Below are 24,669 nucleotides of genomic sequence, written 5' to 3' on the forward strand. Positions count from 1 at the left end.
ACACACACACACACACACACACACACACACACACACACACACACACAAAGACCAGTTAGCTCAACCTCCTAACTGTTTTGTAAATCAGCTCACCCAATGATTTCTTCCAGGCATCACACACACAGACACACAATATCAAGGCTAGTTAGCGCAACCTACTGTTCTGCAAATCAGCTCACACACACACACACTCTCTCTCTCTCTCTCTCTCAAGGCCAGTTAGCTCAGCCTCCTAACTGTTCTGCAAATCAACTCACCCAGTTATTCATTCCAGATTCCAAGCACCTTATATTTCTCAGTGAGAACCACTTAAGTAGCCTAACCAGCCAGCTTATCTTTCTCCAGTCCAGTCTCCGTGCTCCAGCCAAAGTGTTATTATTGTACTCTGGGCCATATCACACCACTGTTAAACCCCTCTGTGACTTCTTTCCCTCAAGTCCAGAACCTTTCACGTGACCTGCTGGGAAGGGCCTATGTTGATTTGGCTCCTCCCCACGTCTCCCTTTCAACTCAGGTCTCTCTCCTCCAAGTGCTGCGCTCAGTCTCTTGAACTAGTCTCAGTGCAGCGTCCCCTCGGGCTGGGCCCTCTGCATAGAGGACTCTCGTCTCCCGCTTTACTAATTCTCCTCACTCTTCAGTTCTCAGCTAAAGCATGGCACACTTCGCGGTGGGGAAGGGGCAGGGAGCCTCCCAGGCTCGATGAAGTCTCTCAGCTGTGCTGTTTCATTGCACGCTGTGTGTTTCCCTTTCCCTTAGCATTTCGTTCTTCGTTGAGTGTCTCCAGAGGTTGTGAGGTCTGGGACCACGTCCTTTTCTTTCTCTGCCATTTCCCAGCCCTAGCTCTCACATATGGCAGGTGTACAGCAAATGCTTTTTGAATAAATCAGTGAATAAATTTAAAAAAAGAAAATTCTAGTCCTTTAGAAATAAGGATCACACTTATTTACATCACACAACCTCTGAAAGGTTGGCCTTAGATCGGTTGCTGATACTTACCCTGAAGTGAGCTGTGAGAACTTCTTAAGCTTTGGATCTGCCAGAAGGGGAGTGGGTGGAAGGTGAGTTCCTTCTGATTCTGGGTCAGAGGTTACAAATCCATAGTCTGGGGGCTGGACGTGGGCTACTAATATATTTTGGTTGGCTCCAGCAGTGTGTTCAAAATTAGGACATTTCCCAGCTTTCTAGCTTCTCTTGGGAAAAATTTGAAAGGAGGGTGACACAGACCTGAACTGCTGCTTGGCAGCGAGTGATCAGAGCTGAATGACAGCAGAGTGTGCTCAGTAGTTGGGCCTGCACTCTCCAGATCACCGCAGTCCCCACTCACCCCTATTGTCTGACCCACCTCACTGTTCTTTCACCCACTTGGCCCTTTTAGGTATTTGAGTTCATGGTTCCCCCCTGTTCAGTAATTCCACGTATTTAGCCTACTCATACTGAATCATTGCTTGCTTGGAGGACTTGAAGAATTGGAATGTCTTTGACTTAAATCCATCTCTTCCATCCCTATGATTGTCTGAAATCAAATCACTTGGATATGAGACCTTTGCCAGCTTTTGAAAAGCCAATTTTTTTTTCTCATGATACAACTATGTATTCACTGTATATCACTTTAGCCATAATGCTATGACCTGCCCATGGAGTAGATAATAGTAATAAATGTTTGGATGGATGGACAGATGAAAACACACAAGAAAAATATTGTTTACTTTTTAAAAAAACATGTATTTGCCTCTGGTATGTCACATAGTACCAGTAGGGGGAGCCCTCTATTAATTTGGAAATCATCAGGAGAATCTGTTCAGCAGTCTGAAGTGAAGTCGCTCAGTTGTGTCTGACTCTTTGAGACCCCATGGACTGTAGCCCACCACGCTCCTCCATCCATGGGATTTTCCAGGTAAGAGTACTGGAGTGGGTTGCCATTTCCTTCTCCAGGGGATCTTCCTGACCCAGGGATCGAACCCAGCTCTCCCACATTGTAGGCAGACGCTTTACCATCTGAGCCACCAGGGAAGTCTGTTTAGCAGTCTAGTGGTATTTAATTTAGGGATTATGCTAAGAAGTTATCCTCTGACTCTGCCCCAAGAATTCAAGTTAACACAATAGGAAATTAATCAATTGTAGGAAGGAGAGTATGCTTCTCACCACTGCCCCTGCCCAGGGTTTCAGAAGAAACACATTCCAGATTAATATCTAGAGCCTTTAAATCCATTTGAAAGCAGTTATCATTAAGCTCTTAACAATTTCCAAATTGGGGAGCATTTTTAGCCCTAAGAGTCTCAGAGTAATGGGCTGCTTCAGGCACAAATACAAAATCATGGGTTTGCCAAAATACAGGACTACCACTCTTTCCACAGTTTTCATCTTTACAAAATGAGGGAGTAGTTGGAGATTCCAAGGTTCTTTGTAGCTCCAAGTAAAGCTTGTTTAAAGAAGAAATGCATTATATATGAGTGAACGTGTAAAAATCTCTGTGAGAAACTTAGGGCTTCTTTTCTCCTCCAAATCTGTCACTTTTGGAGAAGTCAGCTTATTTGGAGAAAAGGTCAGTAATAGAAACTCTCAGTATATTGGTTGAATAGTATCGCCAACTCAATGGACATGAGTTTGAGCAAATTCCAGGAGATAGTAAAGGACAGGGAAGCCTGGTGACCTGCAGTCCCAGGGGTCACAAAGAGTCAGACACAGCTTAATGACTGAAGAACAAACTTGGAAAAACAGTGTGTGATGGTATATATGTTCTTTTTATTTTCATTGTTGTTTAGAGTTTAAAAATTATGGCTTTAGATTCTTCATTATTAGTTGGCATCCAGTTCTCTGTTCTGGAAAGTTCTTTTCTTTTTCTTTTGTTAAGTCATTAAAAAAAAAAATTAAACCAGAATTTATTATCCAAGAAAAAGTATTGTTTTTTATAGTATGGGGTTGAATTTAAAGTTCAGTAATATGGGATAGGGGAAATGGCAAAAGAGGATTGATAACTTTGACAGGAAAGGCTGATGACTTTCACAAAGACCTAAACATTGGTAGAGGAGAGGCAAATAATACTCAGATCTCAAAGCCATCTAAAAACCCAATCTCATTAAGCTTCTTACCCCCTGCATGGTAAGCATTCTGTTAGCCATACATATGAGATTCTAAGAATTTATAATTAAGTTGTATTCTTGGTGCCAGAGCTCAAATTATACATTTCATCAAAGGAAATGTGTGCTGTGTCATTCTAGTATGACTTCCAGTGGAGTTACCACCGAATTTCTCCAAAACAGGCATTGTGTAACATCGTTGTTACTTTATGTAATTCTTTGCACTATTATACTGTGGTTTTAAAAAGTTATTGTTAATGATTCCCACTAAAAATTTGCTTAAGGCATTTGTATCTATTTCCTTTTCATTTGTGTGGGTTCATTTTTCAGTTGCTTGAATTCAGATCCTGTTTACTCCATGTAGGTTTCTCTACGGTAGGGGGCAGGGCAGCAGGGACAAAGTGGCTATTTGTGGTGTCCTAACTATTTGTACAAGAAGCCTGGATTCCTGGACCTCCTATTTATATATAATGGTGATACAGGTGTCAATATCATTTTCTTATTTTAACTAAAGTATCTTGAATTTTAATCTTTTCGTTTGGGTTTTTAGTTATCTCTTTGAGCATTGGGTTTTTAGTTATCTCTTTGAGCATTATGCAATAATGTTTTCTTTATACTGTTCTCTCCCAAAAAATGATGAAACACAAGAGGTTACATGATATAAAAATAATTTGCTTGTAAAATAATATGCATGCTTCACTTGTGTAGGCATCGGTTTTCATACCAAACTAAAAAGTAGGAAACTTGGATTGGCTTTTGAGTATAAAATAAGATTCCTACAAATTCTTGATTACTGATGCCAGAGAAATGAAAAAGAAAAAAATTTATTCTTGTTAATTTCTTTTAGAAATAACATTAGTTGTGGGGGCTCTTCTGATTGCAAAAGCAGTGCAAGCGGTTGCCAAAAATAGAAGAAATATTTCAGAATACTAAGATGGATACATTTTAATGTAACATTTTAAAGGACTTTCTAGGTCAGCCAGTGCATTTTTGAGTCAGCTTATCTCAACTGAATGATCTAATAATACTGATTTCGATTTTTGTATGAGCTACATCAGCCTCTTACTTATTTCCCAGCCAGAACATACATAGCTGTGGCAGTAAATATATAACTCTTGAAATAGAATATGTGGTGTCCCCAAGAGGAATTCTCAATTGAGCTATCATTGGTGAAGACTATGCCAGGCTTGCATGCAGAGTGATATAATATCTTGGTGTGAAATAGCATGTATCAGCCTTTCTCCCTTTGAGTTAGGCTTCTAGGACTTTTTGTGGTAAGGATTGATGCAACTGTCCCTAAAAAATATGTCACTATAAATAGGAAACATTTGTTTTTTTTTCTGCAAGAATCTGAAGCTGCCATTGTCACAGAGGTGCTATTATAGGACTTTTATTTACTTTTGAGGAAAGAATTAATTTGATATTGTCTGCTGTATACTTTTGGAAATAACGTAGAAGAAAACAAGTATAGAAGTCATTTTTACTACTATTTTTGATATTTTTAACCACTGAACTTACAAGTTATGGTAACCTTATTTTAGCAGTATCTTAAGAGAAACAAAATTTTTCCTGGCACAGCAATTATCACCTGCAGATGGCCTAAAATTAGCATATTTAGTTAACTCCAGAAACAGCTTGTAAGCTGTGAGATGGAGTTCAGATAGTGAGATTTCACAGAAACACTTGGTATATGGTATAAATAACCAGCCATCAAGATACCAATTGATGCATATAAAGTAAAATGAGACTACTAATAGCTTAATTTAAATATCCTATGTAAGACTTGACGTTTAAGAGAATTTAATTTGATGTTAACGTAGTGAAGCCTCTCTACTTAAACACAGAATATTAAGAATTATTTGTATGCACATACCCCAACAAAGAATGCTTGAAATTGAATTTATTATGACGTGTATTTTGAGTAGAAAGAAAGATAATTTAAGTATAGATGAAGGCATTAATCAGCCTTATAAAAGCCTGTGGATTTCAGGTTAACTCTTCCTAGGCTTTTCAGTGTTGTTATATCTGACAGATCCAAGATACTCTATTTTATGGCAAGGAGAAATAATTTAGAAACAAAATTTAAGAGGAGAAGCCAATGACCAATACAAAAGAATTTAACCTTTTCATGCATGAATTTCCATCTTTGATGATGAATCATTTGTTCAAATGAGGATTGCAACAAGTATTTCTGTCCCTTTAATAGCCAGGCATTGAAAACACTGCTTCTTCCCTTGTGTTATTAAAACTTCTTGAGTTTTAATTCACTTGGATAAAGACTATGGAGAAGGAAGTAGCTTCCCATTCCAGTATTCTTGCCTGGGAAATCCTAGGGACAGAGGAGCCTGATGGGCTACAGTCCACAGTATCGGACACAGCTTAGTGACTGAATAACAAGAACAGAAAGACTTATTTCAGCAGCAGAGATACTCGAATTGAAATGATCCAGGGAAGATTCGCATGGCCCCTGTGCAAGGCGTGCTGCAGTTCATGGGGTCGCAAAGAGTCAGGTACGACTGAGCGACTGAACTGAACTGAACTGTTCGAGGATGACACACAGATGGTAAAGCATTCTGTATTTTTGATGTTAACTAAACTTTATTGTGGTAATCATCTTACAATATATATACATATATCCTTATGATGTGTACCTTCAGTTCAGTCGCTCAGTTTTGTCTGACTCTGCGAGACTGCAGCACACCAGGCTTCTCGGAGCTTGCTCGAACTCATGTCCATTGTGTCGGTGATGTCATCCAACCATCTCATCCTCTGTCGTCCCCTTGTCCTCCCACCTTCAGTCTTTCCCAGCATCAGGGTCTTTTTCAAGGAGTCAGTTCTTCACGTCAGGTGGCCAAAGTATTGGAGTTTCAGCTTTAGCATCAGTCCATCCAGTGAATATTCAGGACTGATTTCCTTTAGGATTGACTGGTTTGATCTCCATGCTGTCCAAGGGACTTGCAAGAGTCTTCTCCAACACCACAGTTTAAAAGCATCAATTCTTTGGTGCTCAGCTTTCTTTATGGTCCAACTCTCACATCCATACATGACTACTGGAAAAACCATAGCTTTGACTAGACGGACTTTTGTTGGCAAAGTAATGTCTCTGCTTTTGAATATGCTGTCTGGGTTTGTCATAGCCTTTCTTCCAAGGAGCAAGTGTCTTTTAATTTCATGGCTACAGTCACCATCTGCAGTGATTTTGGAGCTCAAGAAAATAGTCTGACACTGTTTCCACTGTTTCCCCATCTATTTGTCATTAAGTAGTGGGACTGGAGGCCATGATCTTCTTTTTTTGAATGTTGAGTTTTAAGCCACTTTTTTCCCTCTCCTTCACTTTCATGATGTAAAAAAGTTATGTAGATTATATTTCAAATGAAACTGGGAGAAAAAGTGAATATATTTTGAAGCTATCTGCACATTAACAACCATCAGGACTGACTTAATGTTTAACATGCTGTTGATATAATTTTGTAAATAAGATAATATCTTACAAGGTTTCATTTTGTCTCTGATCGTTTCCTGGGTAATTTTTACCATTCAGAAAGGAGACATTTTATAGATGACATGCACACAGTATAAGGAAAAAAATAGCTCCCAAAGTGTACATTTTTATTTCCTTAATAGCCCAGCTTAAAGTGCTGTTTCTTTTTGGACTGTATTTAAGTGTGTACATTTATGTCTTGCGGAAAGAAAAAAAAAAACGAACTCTGAATTTAACTTTAAAACTCTGCACAACCAGTTATTAAATAGTCAAGTGGTACTGAGATCCCTGGTCAGAATAAAGGACTCCATCACCAGATCTTATAGACTTTCCTGGTAGTTCTCCAGATTGATCACTGTCTGCAAATCCCATCCCTCCTCCTCTCCTTTTGTGCAGGAAAGGTAGATGGTCAGTGGCTCCCCCTGTCCATTCCACTTCGCTGCTTCACACATAACAAGTTTCACTCCTCACCCCAAATGCACGTGTGCATGTACACACCCCGACCCCTGGGTGAGAACATTTTTTATTATCAGTTTTCTTCTTCCTCATCTTGTTTCTGGGGATCTCAGGACATGGGGGGATCTGTTTAACAACTTCTCCTCACAAAATGCTGGAGACCTCCTTATAATACATGAGCCTAAGCACTATGGTCCCCTGATGAAATGTATTAAATAAAGTATGTGTTCAGATACTGCTAAAAATGCATATAGCCTATCCCTACGAAGAAAATCCCCCACGACCGTTACCAGGCCTGATGTCTGTCTGTACCAGCACGGGAAGCTTGTCTGTGACGTAGTATGATACGCGGATTGCAGGACATGTATAATGGCATGTACATTATTTTTACTTCTTTCTATTCTTCACTCATTCAACAAAAAGCTTTTTTAGTGCATAAATTCTGTAGCATACATTGTAAGTTTTACATTCTATGCCCTTGATTAGATTTTTTCCTACCTAGTGAACTCTTACTTATTCTTTCAGAATGTAACTGAACCGTAATCTGTGAAACTGCCTGTTTCCCCAGACATAACTAGTCCCTCTCCTAAGTGTTGGTGCCCTCTGTCCTTAACCCTACTGTCTCATAACACTGTCTGGTAAGGATTTATTTATATAAATACCTGTTTTCTTACTCCATCATGAGTTCCCATCACCCAGCCCCAATCCAAGAAACTAACATGCCCTCTACTGAGTGGAAGCATGCCTGTTTTATTACTTTGTTTCGCTCCAGGCCATGAGCTGATATGCATAGAGCGTTTTGAGAGCTCTTTTCTTTCTTGTGTTTAATAAAGTAACACCAAATGTATTTTGTGATTCCACTTCTTTAACTCTTATCCATATGGTTATTAAGATTTGCTTTAAAAAAACAGCTTTATTGAGGGATAATTTATACACTTTACGATTCATTCATTTTACGTGTATAGCTGAATGGTTTTTAGTGAATTTACAGTCTTAAAGTCATCACGAAACTCTAATTTTAGAACAGTTCTTTTACCCTAAGAAGCTCCCAGTTGAGGTACTTGACAGTATTGCTGGAACTGTCCAGAAACTTCTGTGTGGTGAGTTGAACTGGATGACCTCAAAATGTGTTACCGTTTTTTGCTCTCAACTGTCAAGCACAGTAAGTTTAAGGGGGGCCTGGATACTTAGTGGTGCTGTGTCCTGAAAGAAGAGTACACGCTGGCAACAAGGGGCACAGTTTCCTTTTAGGGCCTACTCTGGCCTAGCTGTCTGTGCCAGGATCATTATATATACCACCTTTCATGAGATTGCAGTCCCTTGGACTGCACAGAGATCCAACCAGTCCACCCTAAAGGAAGTCAGTCCTGAATATTCATTGGAAGGACTGATGCTGAAGCTGAAACTCTAATACTTTGGCCACCTGAGGCGAAGAACTGACTCATCGGGAAACACCCTGATGCTGGGGAAGATTGAAGGCAGGAGGAGAAGGGGATGACAGAAGATGAAATGGTTGGATGGCATCACTGACTCGATGGACATGAGTTTGAGCAAGCTCCAGGAGTTGGTGATGGACAGGGAAGCCTGGTGTGCTGCAGTCCATGGGATCTCAAAGAGTCGGACACGACTGAGCGGCTGAACTGAACTATATGAGAGTACAGCATTACAGAAGGAGGAAGATTGGAGATGCTTCTGGCCAAACGCTTTTTACAATGTCTCCTTTTTTTTACCCGGAAGATTTGGCCACATCAGATACTTCTGGTGAAACGATCCCCCTAGGCTTTGAAGACACCACTTTGTCTGTTTAGAAGTTGACAGTGTGTTCTCCTATTATGACATGGTGTCGGTTCAGATTCACATCCTTCCTGGAAAAGTGCATGTGGCAGCTCCAAAGCTGACCTCTGAGTTGAGAGTTCTGCAGAGCAGGTTCTATGTTGGTGAAGTCTGGATGCGTTTTCTTTCGTTGAAGTGTTTCTAGGAAAAGAATGCTCTCTTTGTCAGAATGCTATTTTAATTAAGACATAATGTAATTCAAGATAGAAAGTTTGAGATTCCTGTGCCTGACATGCATGCAAACTTCTCTGTAACAAAACAGCATTTGTTTCTTCCGGAACTGATGGTATGCAGGAATCCAGAGTTCATGTTCCAACTTAGGTGCTTAACTGTGATGTGGCCTTGACTAAACCAGTGGATGTCTTAACTTTTCTGAGTTAATAATATCTTAAAACAGAGTTTAGAAGTATTAATAGTTTCTCTCGTCCTAGTATATATTTTTAGGAAACAGTCATGAAGTCCTTTAAAAATGAGATGTCCATGAAATTCCTTGATAGTCCAGCGGTTAGGACTCTCTGCTTCCATGGCAGAGGGCCAAGGTTCAAGCCCTGGTCAGGGAACTAAGATCCTGCATATTGCTTGGCTTGGCCAATAAAAAATAAAAATGCTGGTGCCCCTTTTTTCATTGTTTGTGCCCCTTTTTTCATTGTTTGTGCCCCTTTTTCATTGTTTGTTACTTAAGATGACAGATAATATCAACTTTCTTTAAGGATGCATTTTACTCACAATTAGCTTGAGCAGGAGAAGAAATACATGTGAAGATAGACTTAATATTTGCCTACATGTCACTTTATGGCATTCTCCTAAAGGTTTTTTGATAGGAAAAGTTATTTGATCTGTTAAGATTAGAAAGCTTAAGTAAGTTTGGTAGGCAGGATATTTCTTGTAATGTATGTCGTTTACTGAGAATGTATTTTGGGAAACATGGATTTCACCTTACTTATCCTTACTTATTTGAAGATCTCCATGCCAGTATTACATTTCAGGCAAGACTAATTTTAGCCAGGTTCACTGAAAGTGTTTCCAGTGTTATCTGCAGTAATTGCCTCGGGTTCCTTTTTACGCACTCTTGCAAACGTTCAATCGGGGCTGCTGTCGCCTTCTGTGACGGCCCGTACTTCTGTGGAGTGTGTTTCCCCCAAGGTCGCTCTTGCCTTCTGCATGGCCCATACTCTTATCTGTGGAGTGTGTTTCTCTGTAAATAAATCCATCTATTACCTATCAAAAAAAAAAAAAAAAACTTAAGGTTTTTCCATAAGAAGGTATGGCAAAACCCAATTGAAATTTTGGCCAACCCAGTATATGAAGTCTATAAAATAAACTGCTGTCTGCAGAAGTGGCGAGCAGCTCGGCGATTCCCCCTCGTTTGTGTGGGCAAGTTCTCTTCACTCTCGGTGGCCTGCATCCTCAGTCACCATGGATGTTTTGTTTTTCTCTTTCACAGATGACACGGCTGGTCCTGCCTGGCATGGTAGAAAGGTGAGTCATAAGCTCACACACAGACACTCAAGCTCATGATTATTTATAGGGAGAATCCTTTCTTTGAAAATTTCATTAAAGTGACGAATGAACCCCTCCTCCATGTCTTGGTGACAGAGTAATGTGCCAGGCGAGTCACACGGTAGGGCATGAGTCATCCGGTGGTGGAGGCCTTTTCCCCTCGATTCCCTTTTTATTTCCCTCACCAGGGTGGTGGTGGTTCCTTTACATCAGGATTAAAAAGCCTGCCTGAGTCACCATCACTAACTCAATTGCCTGCTCTTCTGAGGGGGTGGATAGAGTTCCTGGGATATTCCCGGGAATGCCTCCTTAAAGAGGTATGCTGTCAGAGCCCAGCTCAGTGGAGTTTTGTGAAGCGAGACCCACCATCCTCTGGTTTTTCTGTTATGGGAGAAAGGATGTATGAGGAACTTAGGCATATTATAAAGTGATCTTAAGGGGTCAGCCTCCCCTACCCCTGCCCTTGGAGAAAAAAGCTTATGTCCTCTAGCTTCAGCTGTATTTGTATTGGGTTCCACTAGGATTTGCTAGATGTCTTCATTTCTCTTGAGAAATGTGTTGCTAAGTCCTTACGTTAGGAATAGCAGGAAGTATAAGACAGGAATTAAATTCTTTTCCTCCCGTGGAGAAGTCTGAGTGATGGCTAAGCTTTCAAAGCAAACCTGTTGCAAAGGGATGGGCTTGCTTGGTCCTTTGCTAAATTTAGGGTTTCACAGTCATCCTTGCTGTGCAAAATGGCTTTGAGTTTGGGAGAGATCCACAGGAATCACAGCTTTGCAAAGAGCCAGGGACCCTACTTCCGTGACGGAGTCTCCATGACCAGCTCAGGCAAGGATTTACAGCTTATGTTTATCGATTACGTGTTCTTTGCCAGGTGGTGGGCTGAGAACCCGATAAGTGTTTGCTTATATAATTTGATAGCCTCCCACCATTGTACAGATGAGGAAACTGAAGTTCGGAATCCATTTTGGTTGGTAGCTACTTTTTCAGTAAGGCTCTTCGTTTGTAATTGCATTTTATGTGTGATTTTTAATGTCTCAATTGCTTTATTTTAGTAAAATTTCCCTTTAAAACCTCTTAACTACTTACTGATGGTTGAGCATGCCCCTGTTGGTGATAATATGAAAATGAAGATGGTCAAACAAGACCAGAATCCTGAAAGATTATAGAGAATTAGGGCAGACAGAGTAGAACTCAAGACGGAGGAAATTTGGGTTATCAGCTTAATTCCAGTTTGGATATCTACAAGTGACACAGTATAAATTCAGGGTAGTATTCTACCCATTAAAAAAAGAAATACTTACATTCCACAGAGGAATTTTTAAGTTTGTTATTAAAAACCATATCCAAAGAGATACTGGTTATTACTAATCAGACTTGAAGAATCGTGGAATTTCATACTTTAATTGAAACCAGTCCCCTCTCATTTGACATAAAAAGTGAGATCCAAAGAACTTGAGTGCCATGAGGCTACATAATTAGTTAATACATGATACAGAGTGCTCACATGTCTCTGTAGACCCAGGAGCCACCTTCACAGTTGTAGCTGAAGCCTTAGATAAAGAATGCAAAGGAAAGGATCCATCCACTTCACTGAGTAAAGTTTATCATATGAAAGATGAATTGGATCCTTGTTTTTAGGAAATCAAGTTGATTTCCTAGAAAGCTGTCACGGGCTGAAGGACTAGTCAGAAATGTAAGGGAGTTTTATGAATTGGTACTTTTGGGATAGGAGAAGGAACAGGTCTGTCTGTTTGAATTTAAGGAGTTACTTGTTGTATTAGTCAAGGCAGGCTAACTGCTACAACAGACCACCCCAGAATCTCAATGACTTAAAATTCTAAAGGTTGATCCTCCCCTCACATCACAGTCCAGTGTGGATCAGTGATCAGGACTCTGCTCTACACAGTCAATCCAGGGATCTCAGGCTCCTTCCATCTGGAGTTGAGGGGGCCCTACTCTTCCCTTGGTTTTCCCTGGTGGCTCAGAAGGTAAAGAATCTGCTTGCAATGTGAGAGACCAATGTTTGATCCCTGGGTGGGGAAGATCCCCTGGAGGAGGGCATGGCACTCCTCTCCAGTATTCTTGCCCAGAGAATCCCATGGACAGAGGAGCCTGGTGGACCACAGTCCATGGGGTCTCATAGAGTTGGACACAACTGAGCGACTAAGCACAGCATGGTACTCTTTCCATAGGCCTTGCAGTTCTCTGCAGAAATATTTGCACCCAGACAGCAAATGAGGGAAGAGAGAGGAAGGATGATTTTACAGAACGTTTCATGGGTCAGGCCTGCAGGTGGTGTCCCTGTCTTCTACGCTCATTCCATGGTCTAGAACTCAGTCACAGGCTACAGCTAACTGCAGGGGAGACCAGAAGCGTTGTCAGCTGTGTGCCCAAGCAGGAAGAAAGACTCCAAGTTCACAGATCATCTCAAAGCCTTCTTACTTATAAGTGATTTGATCACAGCCTGCCCTGTGAGCCATCCCTAAATGATCTATTTCCTATGGTTGGTTGCCGTAGGTTTTGTATCTCCATTGAGGAAAAGCAGAGTTCTTTGTTGTGGTGGGTTTTTTTTTTCTTTTCACTGATTCTGCTTCTGATGTGTGTGGCTTCCCACACTCTCTTGAACTATAGCCTAGGGCCAACTGACTATCACTAAACGAGTCTCTATAATCAAACTAAGGTATTATTATTACCATAGACGTAGAAAGTACAAAATTATGTTGTGGAGGAAACTTGCTCTTTCCACTTCCCTGGAATTATAAACATTGTGTACAGCTGGAGCCAGGAGGTGGTTGCCATAACAACCATGGAAAAGCTAAAAATAGCCCCTTTCATACTGTATTACTTAAGGTGGAATTATGACATGTTATGGTGTTTTAGGGCAGGCAGTTCTCTTTCATGTGGGAAATGTTTGCAAACTTTCTTCAACAAAGCAATATTTGTATAATGTATTTGGATTGCTGGTTCTAATTATATACCTGACCCCCGTGATCCAGAATTCTTTTCTGACATAGAACTGTTTTGATATGTTTCTCAGTCTTTTTGAGAGCCTGTTAGAGAACTGTCTGTACCAATATACAGTGTTATGTTTTAGCTTTTAAAAAAAAAAGTTATGACCCTCCAAGAGCAGACTTAAGTGCTCCCTGATAAGAAGTGAAAATATGAAGAACTGGGATGTAGTCTTTTTTGCACAACCCTCCTTTTTCTGCCATCACTCTCTGTATCCTGTAAGCTGTCCACGGGACCAACTCTGTGTTCCAGTGCTTCACAGCAATATTGAATCCTCCCTTCTCACCTGCAGCGTGGAGCGATGATGAGAATCCCAAGGAAGGTGGAAATCAGAGACTTATTTCATGGGAGACCTGCCACTTCCTCCATGATAATACTGTTTAAGAGCTGTGCACAAGGATACTACAGCTATCTGATAGAATAGTGGGGCATGTGTAGAAGAAAAGAGGCTTGGTAACTGTTTCATCCAAGTGATCATTAAGGAGAGTTTTCTAATTGGGAATTTCACTGAACTTAGGAAATTCTAGAAAGCATAACGATAGAAGGCTAAAAATGCAAGGAACTGAATTTCATAGGGTTATATGTGTTTAACGTCTGGCTTGTGGGAGAGCTAGTCATTGAAGAGAATATTTTTAGATGAAAAAGTGCTTCCTTATCAGCAGTGGTGGTTTCTGCTTTGTCTTTGCAGTATTTTAATTCTAGTAGATCCTCAATAACTTACGCCACTGAGACACCATCGTGTGGCTCTTAGCAAGTAAACAGCATGATGAATTAAGAAGGTTGTATCACAGAAAATGTTACTGGACTTGTTTATTTGGATATTTGTCATAACAGACTGGAAATGCTCAGAAATATGAGCATCGGGAGTCTTCATTATGGAACTTTAGCAAATATTCTTAATGTACCTTCCAATCTTAGAATTGTTCCCCAAGTCCCCGGAAAATGAGAGATTAGCCAGGCTTTGGTTTTATGTTTGTTTCTGTGTGCAATTAAGCGCAGCCCATTTTGTTCTTCTGCTTGATATAACAGAGTTGTCGTGAGTCTGGCTGTGCCATGGAAACTAGTTTGACGTCACTAATTCTGCGTAGATGGGGGATTAGCACTAGATAGAGTAGTTGATTTTAGAGGCTGGTCCTTTGTGTCTCTTGGTCCCAAATGTTCATCCCCATCTCTATGTAATGAATAGATACTGTATACAGTACAGCAAGTAAGACAACTCTGCAGAGGTGTTATTTGTGATCCAGACAAAACTAAGTTAAATATCATTATCCTTGGAGAGAAAGAGAGACTTGTGTGTGGGAGGGTTTTTGCAAGACAAACAAATAACGTGTGCTGCTTTGCAGTACAGTCTTTGTGTGGAATGGGTGTTTTTTTTCCTCTGCTGTCATTTTGGTCCAGTGATAAATGCTGTCCGTTTCATGTTTACTTAAATCTAGTGCATTCTCTCTTTATACTTTTTAATGCATTTTAGAGTGCAAATATTGTGTTTTGAATAAAGTATCTTTCAATTCTGACTTTTCACTTAATTCAAACTAACTCTACCCCCTGGAAATTTTTAAATTAAGGTAGAATATTTGAGAAACAAAAATCTCACTTGCCTCAAGGAGTAGACAATTCAAACCACATGCTTGCATAATTGTGGCAGACCATATTTGACTATTGGTCTGTATTAATTTTGCAAGCAAGAACAAGGTTTTTATTATCTTGCAATGAACTTTCCTGTATTGAAATCATTGCTTTGGTGAGTGGCATTTTAGGAATCCATTTTGATGAGGTCAAGATTTCCTTAAAAAAAATTTTTTTTTAATATTTATTTATTTGGTTGCATTGGGTCTTAGTTGCAGCACACAGGATCTTCAGTCTTCATGGCAGCATGTAGGATCTAGTTCTCTGGGCAGGAATTGAACCCCAGGATCTCTGCGTTAAGAGTTCAGAGTCTTAGCCACTGGACCACGGGCAAGTCCCTAAAAATGTTTTTAATAACTTTTAAACTTTGACTTTTGGAAGACTTTTAAATTGTATTTCACTTGTGAGAAAGGAAAGAAACAGAATGTAAGATTTTTGTTCAAGGGCACATGCCGCCCTTTTAGCCAAATTGAGTATTATCTAGCCCAGAATCCCGCTGATTAAACCAGCAGTGATCAGCTACAGTGAAAAACATCATCTTCTACAACTACTTCAGAATGGGTTTTCTTCACTTGCTGTGATGAGTGAGGATATAGCAGTTCCTGGTTATATGAGAAAATGTTAAAATAAAACACCACCTAAACTTACATGGATGCTTGGGGCTCAGGACAGGGTGCAAAGATTTGGAATTATTCTCAGAAAGCAGATTGTATTGCAGGAGATAGCTTATACTTGACTGGGATCTGCTTTTAACTCAAAGGCAACACATTCCAATAAATTATAAATATATTTCACTCTCTTTATATATAGATTTATTGAGATATATTTCACATGTCCTAAAATCCACTCATTTAAAGTGTACAATTTGGTGATTTCTAGTTACAGAGTGTATCATCACCACAGTCTAATTTCAGAACATTTTTAACACCCTAAAAAGATAAAGATATTTTAAACATCATCAATTAATACTGTATTAAAAGTCTAAGTAACAATGGTGGTTTTTAACCCCTTTTAATCAAAGGAATTTCTCACAAATATAGATAAAATGAAATTACTAGATAACTAATTGCTAATTCACCTGTTTTTATCTTAGAATAATTGAGTTCTAAGTCCTGATAGACATTCTTACTCTTAAAATTTAAATTTAAATTTTCTGTCTGTGTGAGAGACACAGGCAAAAACTACAAGAATGGTATAATTAATACATTGACCAAATATTTCAAACTTTCTTTAGAAAATTTGAGATTTGATTTCTATATCCAACCTGTTAATTGAGTCACCACTTAGGAAAATGTATATTACTAATAAAGACTTCAGTTCAAAAACACAGGAGCAAAAAAACAACTCATTTTCAGTGACTCATTAAGTGGAGGGTCCAGACTTCCATTTGATGGTTGAAGTGGCATCTCGCCTAGAGGCTGGCAGATGGACTGAATGACCTTTGGGGATTATTTGTTCTCAGATTTATGTCTAAAATAACTTAGAAGCCATTTGATCTTGTTTCTTTTATTATTTTGCATAAGAAGGGCCTATGTAGTCCTTTTTAAAAATACCAAAAAAAGAAAAAAAAAAGGCCTTGGGAAGTAAATTCAGGCCAAGAATAATGAGAAAGTAAGAGCTTCCCTGATAGCTCAATTGGTAAAGAATCCCTCTGCAATGCAGGAGACCCCGGTTCTATTCCTGGGTAGGGAAGATCCCCTGGAGAAGGGATAGGCTACCCACTCCAGTATTCTGGAGCTTCCCTTGTGGCTCAGTTGGTAAAGAGTCCACCTGCAATGAGGGAGACCTGGGTTTGATGCCTGGTCTGGGAAGATCCCCTGGAAAAGGGAAAGGCTACCCACTCCAGTATTCTGGCCTGGAGAATTCCATGGATGGTATAGTCCACGGGGTTACAAAGAATTGGACACGACTGAGCAACTTTCACTTTCAAGTTGAAAGAAAGGCTTCCCAGGTAGCACAGTGGTAAAGAATCCATCTGCCAACTCAAGAGATGCAAGAGACCCGGGTTTGATCCCTGGGTAGTGAAGATCCCCTGTGAAGGAATTGGCAACCCATTCCAGTATTCTTGCCTGGAGAATCCCATGGACAGAGGAGCCTGGCAGGTTACAGTCCGTGGAGTCACGCAGAGTCGGACACAGCTGAGCAACTGATCATGAAAGATGAAGGACAGGAACCTGGTCTAGAAGGCAGGGGACAGGCAGAGTCAGGTTGACATAGCTGAATAAGGGGACCAACTCCCCAGGGAGAATAGATTTGAGGACCAAAAGTTGGTTGTTAATTCTGTCTAAAATTCCTAAAACCCTAATTTCACACTTTACCCAAGCCATATACAACTGCTAACAACATGTGTATTTGCAGCATTGCTTTTCTCAAACTAATTTTTACTTATTTGTAGAATGAGTCATTCCTGGTAACTTTCTGACTTTGAAATCTCACATTAGTTTCTAAAAGTTACAGTAGAAATTGAGCTTTGCCTTTTGGCAAAAGAATATGATTTGGTGAACTATGGAGTAGCCGACTTTAGAGTCAGCTCTTCATTCAGCACCTGCATGCCTACCACCTGGAAAGGTAAGAAAGCGGGGCATAGCCATTCATTCATGTGAGTACCTGTTAGATGCTCACCACAGGCAGAGTATTGTGAGGAAAAGTATAAGTTAAGAGCTATGATGTCCAGAAGCTGGTGGGTTTTATGAGGGATAAAAATGTTGATAATCATAGAGTGATTAAGTGCTGCAGCATGATAGTATGTGATAATGTACCAAATTAAGAGCATACCAGGAGTATGAGAGTGTTTTTAAGAGTGATAATTCTTGGTGCTATGGCCAGAGAAGACCTCAGAGGACAGAAATCAACTCGAGAAGACTGAAGATCTAATCTGGTCATGCCCCAGATTACTAAGACTGAGAAGTGAGCTAATTGCAAAGAAGAGCTATTTTTAGTTGATTGAGTTATACCTCATTCACTGACCAAGCATAGCACATGCTGATGAAAGGCAAGGAGAGAGGTGGGTTAGAAAAACAGCCAGGTTATTCTGTTTCAAATAATTTTATATATCTCAATCTATAACTTACAATTGTATATTTGATTTCACTCTGTTTACATGCATCTTCTATTTTTAGATCTAAAGGGGTAATTCTGAACATCTCCTCGGCCAGTGGCATGTACCCCGTCCCGCTATTGACCATCTACTCTGCAACCAAGGTGAACAATTTTTTAGTAAATGGTGTCAAAAGAAGAATAAAGAATAGTTTTCAGTTTGAAAAATAAGAGATGGACTTTCTTGAAGTTCTGTCTTTAGCCATTTTCAAATGAACTGAGAAGAAAAGGAAAATAGCCAACCCTAGTTTCAGAAGAGCTGGAGCTGGAGATAGACTGATTGGTATCAACTTTACAACCAAGATCTCAGATCCACAGATGATATTTTTTTTCCCCTCACAGTTCACTGGTTTTAAAATTGGTATTTGTACTTTCCAGTAGAGAGCCTGGTCTGGGCCAGTTGGCTCAGCTGATCAGAACATGGTGTTAATGAGTCTAAGACTAGGGATTTGGTTCGTGAATGACTCAGCATACAGCTTAAGTGCCAAGTCTGCAGAACTGAATAGCAGGATTGCAGCGAGTCAGCACATAGGTAAACATAGCAGACACAAGATAGATGGGGAAACTGTGAATGTTTGGCAACATTATTCAAAATTCATAGATATTTACTGCCACTTCTGGAGTGAGATAAGAATTTCCAGAGCTCTCTGTAAGATTCCATAATTCTATACCACACCACCATTCACCTCTTCACACTGCTACCAGGACAGTGATTTAGAATGCATTTTATACTGCCTGCAGGTCAACAGCATTATTCTCAAATACATTGTTGAAGCATAGGATACATCTCTGAAGTAAAGGTGACCACTGAGACACTGCTTTTAGGGGAAAATGAGCAAAATAAAATGCACAGTAAGAACTTGCATTGTGCAGGGGGTAAAAAAGAGCAAAATACCTGCCCTCTTTGCCTTTGCCTTCTGGCCCCTGGAAAAAACTGAAAAGTAATGCATTTGGAAAAAGCTTGGCCCGGCCCCCCACCCTGGAATCTATCTGCTTTCTATATCTCTGAAACATACAGTAGGCATGTTTAAAATGAACACCATGTTTCTTGAAGTGATTGGTGAACTTCTTCTTGCCTGTTCTGCTCCACAGGCGCAAGACTATTAATATTATTAACAGGTACTCTAGTGGAGTCATCACTGATACATTTCAAGCCTGAGGTTGAGTCCACATTTGAAAAAATAGTATATTTTACAAATACATTTAGAGTTGTTCTGTTGGAAGAAGATGGGCTGTCACGTTCATCTCGGCACTTCTTGGATCTTGCCATCCCAAAGGACAAAGAGAACGCTTGCTCTTTTCTTCTCTTTACTGACAACAAAATCCCCGTAGAACAGACTTGAACGGAATTCATACTGTTTCTGTTCGAATGGCAGGTGGGGAAGAGGGATGTATCCTTTGTTATATAATAAGAGGTTTTTTCTTGGAAAGTAATTTTCTGAAAACAGAAAAGATAAGAGCCTTTTTCCAGTTCAATCAGAATTTGATTTAGATATTATATTTGGTGAAAGAATACTTAATTAGGTGGCAGATAAAACATGAGGTTTTGAGGGTTGTTTTTTTTTTAAGGTCTTGTCTTCATTTGAAGTGAAAAGAATGATTAGAAACTATAGTGTTAAATGGTTAGTTGATTATTTTTGTTTCCATGGCTACAGATCAGGCCGATTGATGTAATGTGTGTGTTCTCACTCTCACCCCCTCCCAGGCTTTTGTAGATTTCTTCTCTCAATGCCTCCATGAGGAATATAAGAGCAAGGGCATCTTTGTGCAGGTGAGTGGAGTTCGTTTCAATTAAGTATCCCTGTTTTTGTGTGGTTTCCACAGCAACTGTTGCTGTCTTGGCAACGAAAGAAAATCACATTCCTAAGTAAGTGAATGTGACGTTAGCACACCGTTAAAGACATGGTTTCTTTTCCTTTATGCCCTTAAGTCTATATTTTAAACAGTTATTCTCTAGAATTTTAAAGCAATGACCCCTAAAGTAGAACTATGCAGCATAAGCAGTTGGTGCCATAAACAGTTGGTGCATAGTAATTGTAAGTGCTTATGATTTTATTTTGAAAGAATTAGACCATTAGTATCTCTTAGCTGCCAAGTATGCAAGGAGTGCCACTGTTTATTAATGATAGGAGATGAAAGTGCTGAATAAAGCTAACTTTTACTAAAGTGAGGATGACTGCATTTACCAGGTTGATACAGGTATGGTAGTGATTTTTTAACTTTTTTAAAATTGTGGTAAAATATACACCAAAAACACCATTTCTGTTGCTTTTAAGTATTCAGTTCAGTCAGTGCCCTTAAGTACATTCACATTGTCTACAGCCATCACTACCTTCCATCTCCAGGATTTTTTGCAGTTGTCCATCACTACCTTCCATCTCCAGGATTTTTTGCAGTTGTCCAAAACTGAAACTTTGTATCCTTTAAACAGTCACTTTCCATTTACCCTCCCCCAGCCTCTGACAACCACCATTCTACTTCTTGTCTCTGAATTTGACTACACCAGGTACTTCATAGGAGTAGAATCCTACAGTATTTGTCTTTTTGTGACTGGCTTATTTCACTTAACATGATGTCTTCAGGGTTCATCCATGTTACAGCATATGTCAGAATTTCCTTTTTAAGGCTTAATGTAATTCTGTTACTGGTATATGTCACATATGTTTATCCATTCATCTGTCGATGGACATTGGGGTGCTTCCACCTCTTGGCTGCTGTGAATAATGCTGCTTTGAACGTGGGTTTACACCCATCTCTTTGAGACCCTGCTTTCAGTTCTTTTGGATATGTACACAGATGGAATTGCTGGATCATATGATAAGTCTTTTTTGGAAGAATCACCTTCCTGTTTTCCACAGTATAATAGATAGATTCCCTATTTTATATTCCTACCAGCAATGTATAAGGGTTCCAATTTCTCCACATCCTCACCAATATTTGGCATTTTCTTTTCATTTGTTTTTAATAATAGCCATTCTTATGAGTGCTTCCCAGGTGGCACCATGGTAAGGAATCTGCCTGCCAATGCAGGAGACGGAAGAGACGTGGGTTCGAACCCTGGGTCTGAAGATCCTCTGGTGGAGGAAATGGCAACTCACTCCAGTACTATTGTCTGGAGAATTCCATGGTCAGAGGAGCCTGGCGGGCATAGTCCATGGGGTCACAGATTCAGACACAACTGAGCGACTGATCTGAGCTGATGCTTATGCATATGGAGTGGTATCACATTGTGGTTTTGATTTTGATTTGCATTTCCTTAAGGATCGATGATGTTGAGCATCTTTTCAAGTGTGTACTGGCCACTTGTCTATTTTCTTTGGAGAAGTATCTATTCAAGTTCTCCACCCATTATTTCATTAGGTTGTTTGCTTTTTTATTTTTGAATTGTAGGATGTCTAGATATATTCTGGACATTAACCCTTTATTAGATATATGGTTTACAAACATTTTCTCCCAGTCTGTGCGTTACCTTTTCACTCTATGGGTGATCTCCTCTGATGCCCAAAAGTTTTAAAGTTTGATGCAGTCCAGCTTATTTTTCATTGCTGTTACCTGTGCTCTTGGTGTCATAGCCAAGAAACCATTGCCAAATCAAATGTTGTGAGGCTTTCCGGCTGGGTTTTTAAAAAAAATTTTATTGAAGTATAGCTGATTTTCCCCTTTATGTTTTCCTCTAAGAGTTTTACAGTTTTAGCTCTAATATTTAGGGCCTTGATCCATTTTGACTTAATTTTTAGAGAGACCTTTGATTTTATTATGTAGCTAACAGATACAATGCTGTGAAAATACAATACAAAACGAATCCAGTGAAGGGGCTTTTATGGGGATCAGTCTCAAGTCAGCTATCACTCAACACAAAGAAGTGATGGCTCATGGTATTTTCCACGGTTAGGCACATTTTTATCAATGTCTTGGGAGAGATTGCAATCCTTATCTCATTCCTGCTCCTGCCCGTGGCCTGTGCCCACCTCTTCACACATCCAGTGTTCATTGTGGCTTTCCATATCTGTGAGCCTAGTGTTTTCCTTTTTGCACCCTGAAGCCCCAGACGGCCAATCACAATACCAACAGCTAATGTTAGAGGGAATACTTTCCAGGTACCGTGCTAGGCACTTCATATGTCTCTGTGTGTTTCACGGCATCTCCTAATGATCTCAGTGTTAGTCACTCATTCATGTCTGACTCTTTGTGACCCTACGGACTAGAGCCTGCCCGGCTCCTCTGTCCATGGACTTCTCCAGGCGAGAGTCTAGAGTGTGTTGCCATGCCCCGCTCCAGGGGATCTTCCTCACCCAGGGATCGAACCCACATCTCTTATGTCTCCTGCATTGCAGGAAGGCTCTTTTCCGCTAGCACCACCTGGGAACCCCACTGAACGTTCACTGGATCCATCTGGCCAGGCAGAAGGTGCTGGACTGCTTAGCTCCATTTCCTTCCTTATATCTTCAGTGTAAATATTTCTTCATCTTCCAGAGTCAGTTAAATGTCTCCCCCAAGGGATCCTTTGAAGGGATCCTTCCATATCATAGCCCTTTGGTGTTATTCCAGTCTGCAGCTCCCCATGAGTACAGGGTACTCTGGGAGGTCAGGGTTTTCAAGATTTCTGAATTTTATATGGAGCTACTATATGCTCCCCGGAGAAGGCAATGGCATCCCACTCCAGTACTCTTGCCTGGAAAATCCCATGGACAGAAAAGCCTGGTAGGCTACAGTCCATGGGGTCGCGAAGAGTCGGACACGACTGAGCGACCTCACTTTCACTTTTCACTTTCATGCATTGGAGAAGGAAATGGCAGCCCACTCCAGTGTTCTTGCCTGGAGAATCCCAGGTATGGCGGAGCCCGGTGGGCTGCCGTGTATGGGGTCACACAGAGTCAGACACGACTGAAGCGACTTAGCAGCAGCAGCAGCATATGCTTCCCACCTCCTCGTCTCTTGACACCAGTTATTTTAATGCTAATAGTCTGAACCTGCTACACAGAATGTGTTGTATTTTGTCAACAGGAGATCAGTAAAGCATTCAGGGGAGGTCAGGCCTCGTGTGCCACACTGTGTCATGCCATCTTCTCATTCTGATGAATCAATTATATTCAAGCTATTAACTTATATTTTTAACTAATAATTTTTAAACACTATGGAGACCCAGTAGGAATCTTAAAGGTCCATTGGTGAGTGACCTGGAGGCAGTGTGACCAGAAGCTGCCAAGTGTTTCAGTGACAAAAGGGAGAGTCTTAGGCCTTGTGAGCACAGATGAGCAATTTCCAAAATTCAGTGAACACACAAGGCTGTTTGTTCTCTTATTTCCAGGTCTGATTTCCCTCAAAGATCTTGTCTGCATATTCTCTGCCTGTTGATCTGTTGTGACCAGCCGCTACTATAGAAACATATTAGCATTTGTTTCGGAAATATTTTACTTTGATATACGTTTCTTTTTCTGAAAGATGAATTATCAATGATGTGATTTCATTGACCCCTGTGTTCCTTCATGGGAATTCACTCAAAGTTTAGACTTGGAGTGAACTTGGTGAAAAACCAAAAACCGCAGTGTTTGTGAGGAAAAGTAGTCATTTCTGCATGAACACATCAGAATGCTGAAGCAGAAGAGACTCTCATGTTAACTCTGACCAAAGGGATAAGAAAAAATAAATCCGGTCTAAATGCAGCTCCGTTACAGAGTACTGGTTTTTCTCTGGTGGTGTGTGGTCTGCACAGTCTCTTGGGTGAGGAGTATTCATCAGCTACTTTCCCTTCCACTGCTTCCCACATCCCGTTTCCTGGGTGATCTGATTCAAAACAACTGAAATGTGTAGCCTTCCTTCAGAGTCCTCCGGTGGCTGCGCATCAAGTTCAGGGTTGGATTCAGACCCCATGAGGCCTTCGCCTCTGACCGCTCCATCGTCCCACCCTGAATTCCAGCCAGGCGGACCCTGCCCGTGACTGGCTCCTCCTCTGCCGGCACGCCCTAACCCCACTCCTCTGCCAGCCTCCTCTTCACACCTGCTCCCTGCCCATCTTCCAGGGCTCTGGCCTCACTTCACCTGGGAAACCTTATCTCAGCTGCTGGGTGCACGTGGTTACACCTTCCTTTTTGCTCTCTTCTTTCTTTCTTTTTTAAAAAATGGATTTATTTGGCTGTCCTGAGTCTCTGCTGATGTGAAGGCTTCTCTCGCTATGGCGAGCAGGGGCTGCTCTCTCGCTGCAGAGCACGGGCTCTAGAGCATTCGCGCTCCAGCAGCTGAGGCCCCTGGGCTCAGTAGGTGCGGCCCTTGGGCGCTGGAGCACAGGCTGTCGTTGCGGTGCACGGGCTTAGTTGCTCTGCAGCAGGCAGAACCTTCCCGGTCCGGGGGTGGGACCTGTGTCTCCTGCATTGGCAGGTGGAGTCTTTACCCCTGAGCCAAATGAGAGAGGGGAAGCCCCTCTCTCATTTCTTATTACATATCTGTGTCTGATACTATCTGGCCACAAACTCCCCCATCCCCTCCCAACCAATACACTGTATCCAGTGTACTGGGGCTTTTTATCCTGTCTGTCTCTGTTACTCAGGGCAGGTGTAGTGTGGGGGACCCTGGCTGTGCATGGCTGTGCGT

General features: G+C 40.8%; 1 protein-coding gene across 1 annotated transcript in view; it reads left to right on the forward strand.

Moving 5' to 3' along the window:
- HSD17B12 (hydroxysteroid 17-beta dehydrogenase 12) overlaps window positions 1-24,669 on the forward strand; it is a 171,154-nt gene that overhangs the window by 132,500 nt on the left and 13,985 nt on the right. Inside the window, exons 7-9 of the mRNA XM_040259041.1 lie at window positions 10,292-10,326; window positions 18,105-18,186; window positions 19,787-19,852. Coding sequence (XP_040114975.1) covers window positions 10,292-10,326; window positions 18,105-18,186; window positions 19,787-19,852 — 183 coding nt within the window. The remainder of the gene's footprint in view (window positions 1-10,291; window positions 10,327-18,104; window positions 18,187-19,786; window positions 19,853-24,669) is intronic.

This window comes from Oryx dammah, unplaced genomic scaffold (assembly GCF_014754425.2).
Source record: "Oryx dammah isolate SB20612 unplaced genomic scaffold, SCBI_Odam_1.1 HiC_scaffold_17, whole genome shotgun sequence".
NCBI lineage: Eukaryota > Metazoa > Chordata > Mammalia > Artiodactyla > Bovidae > Oryx > Oryx dammah.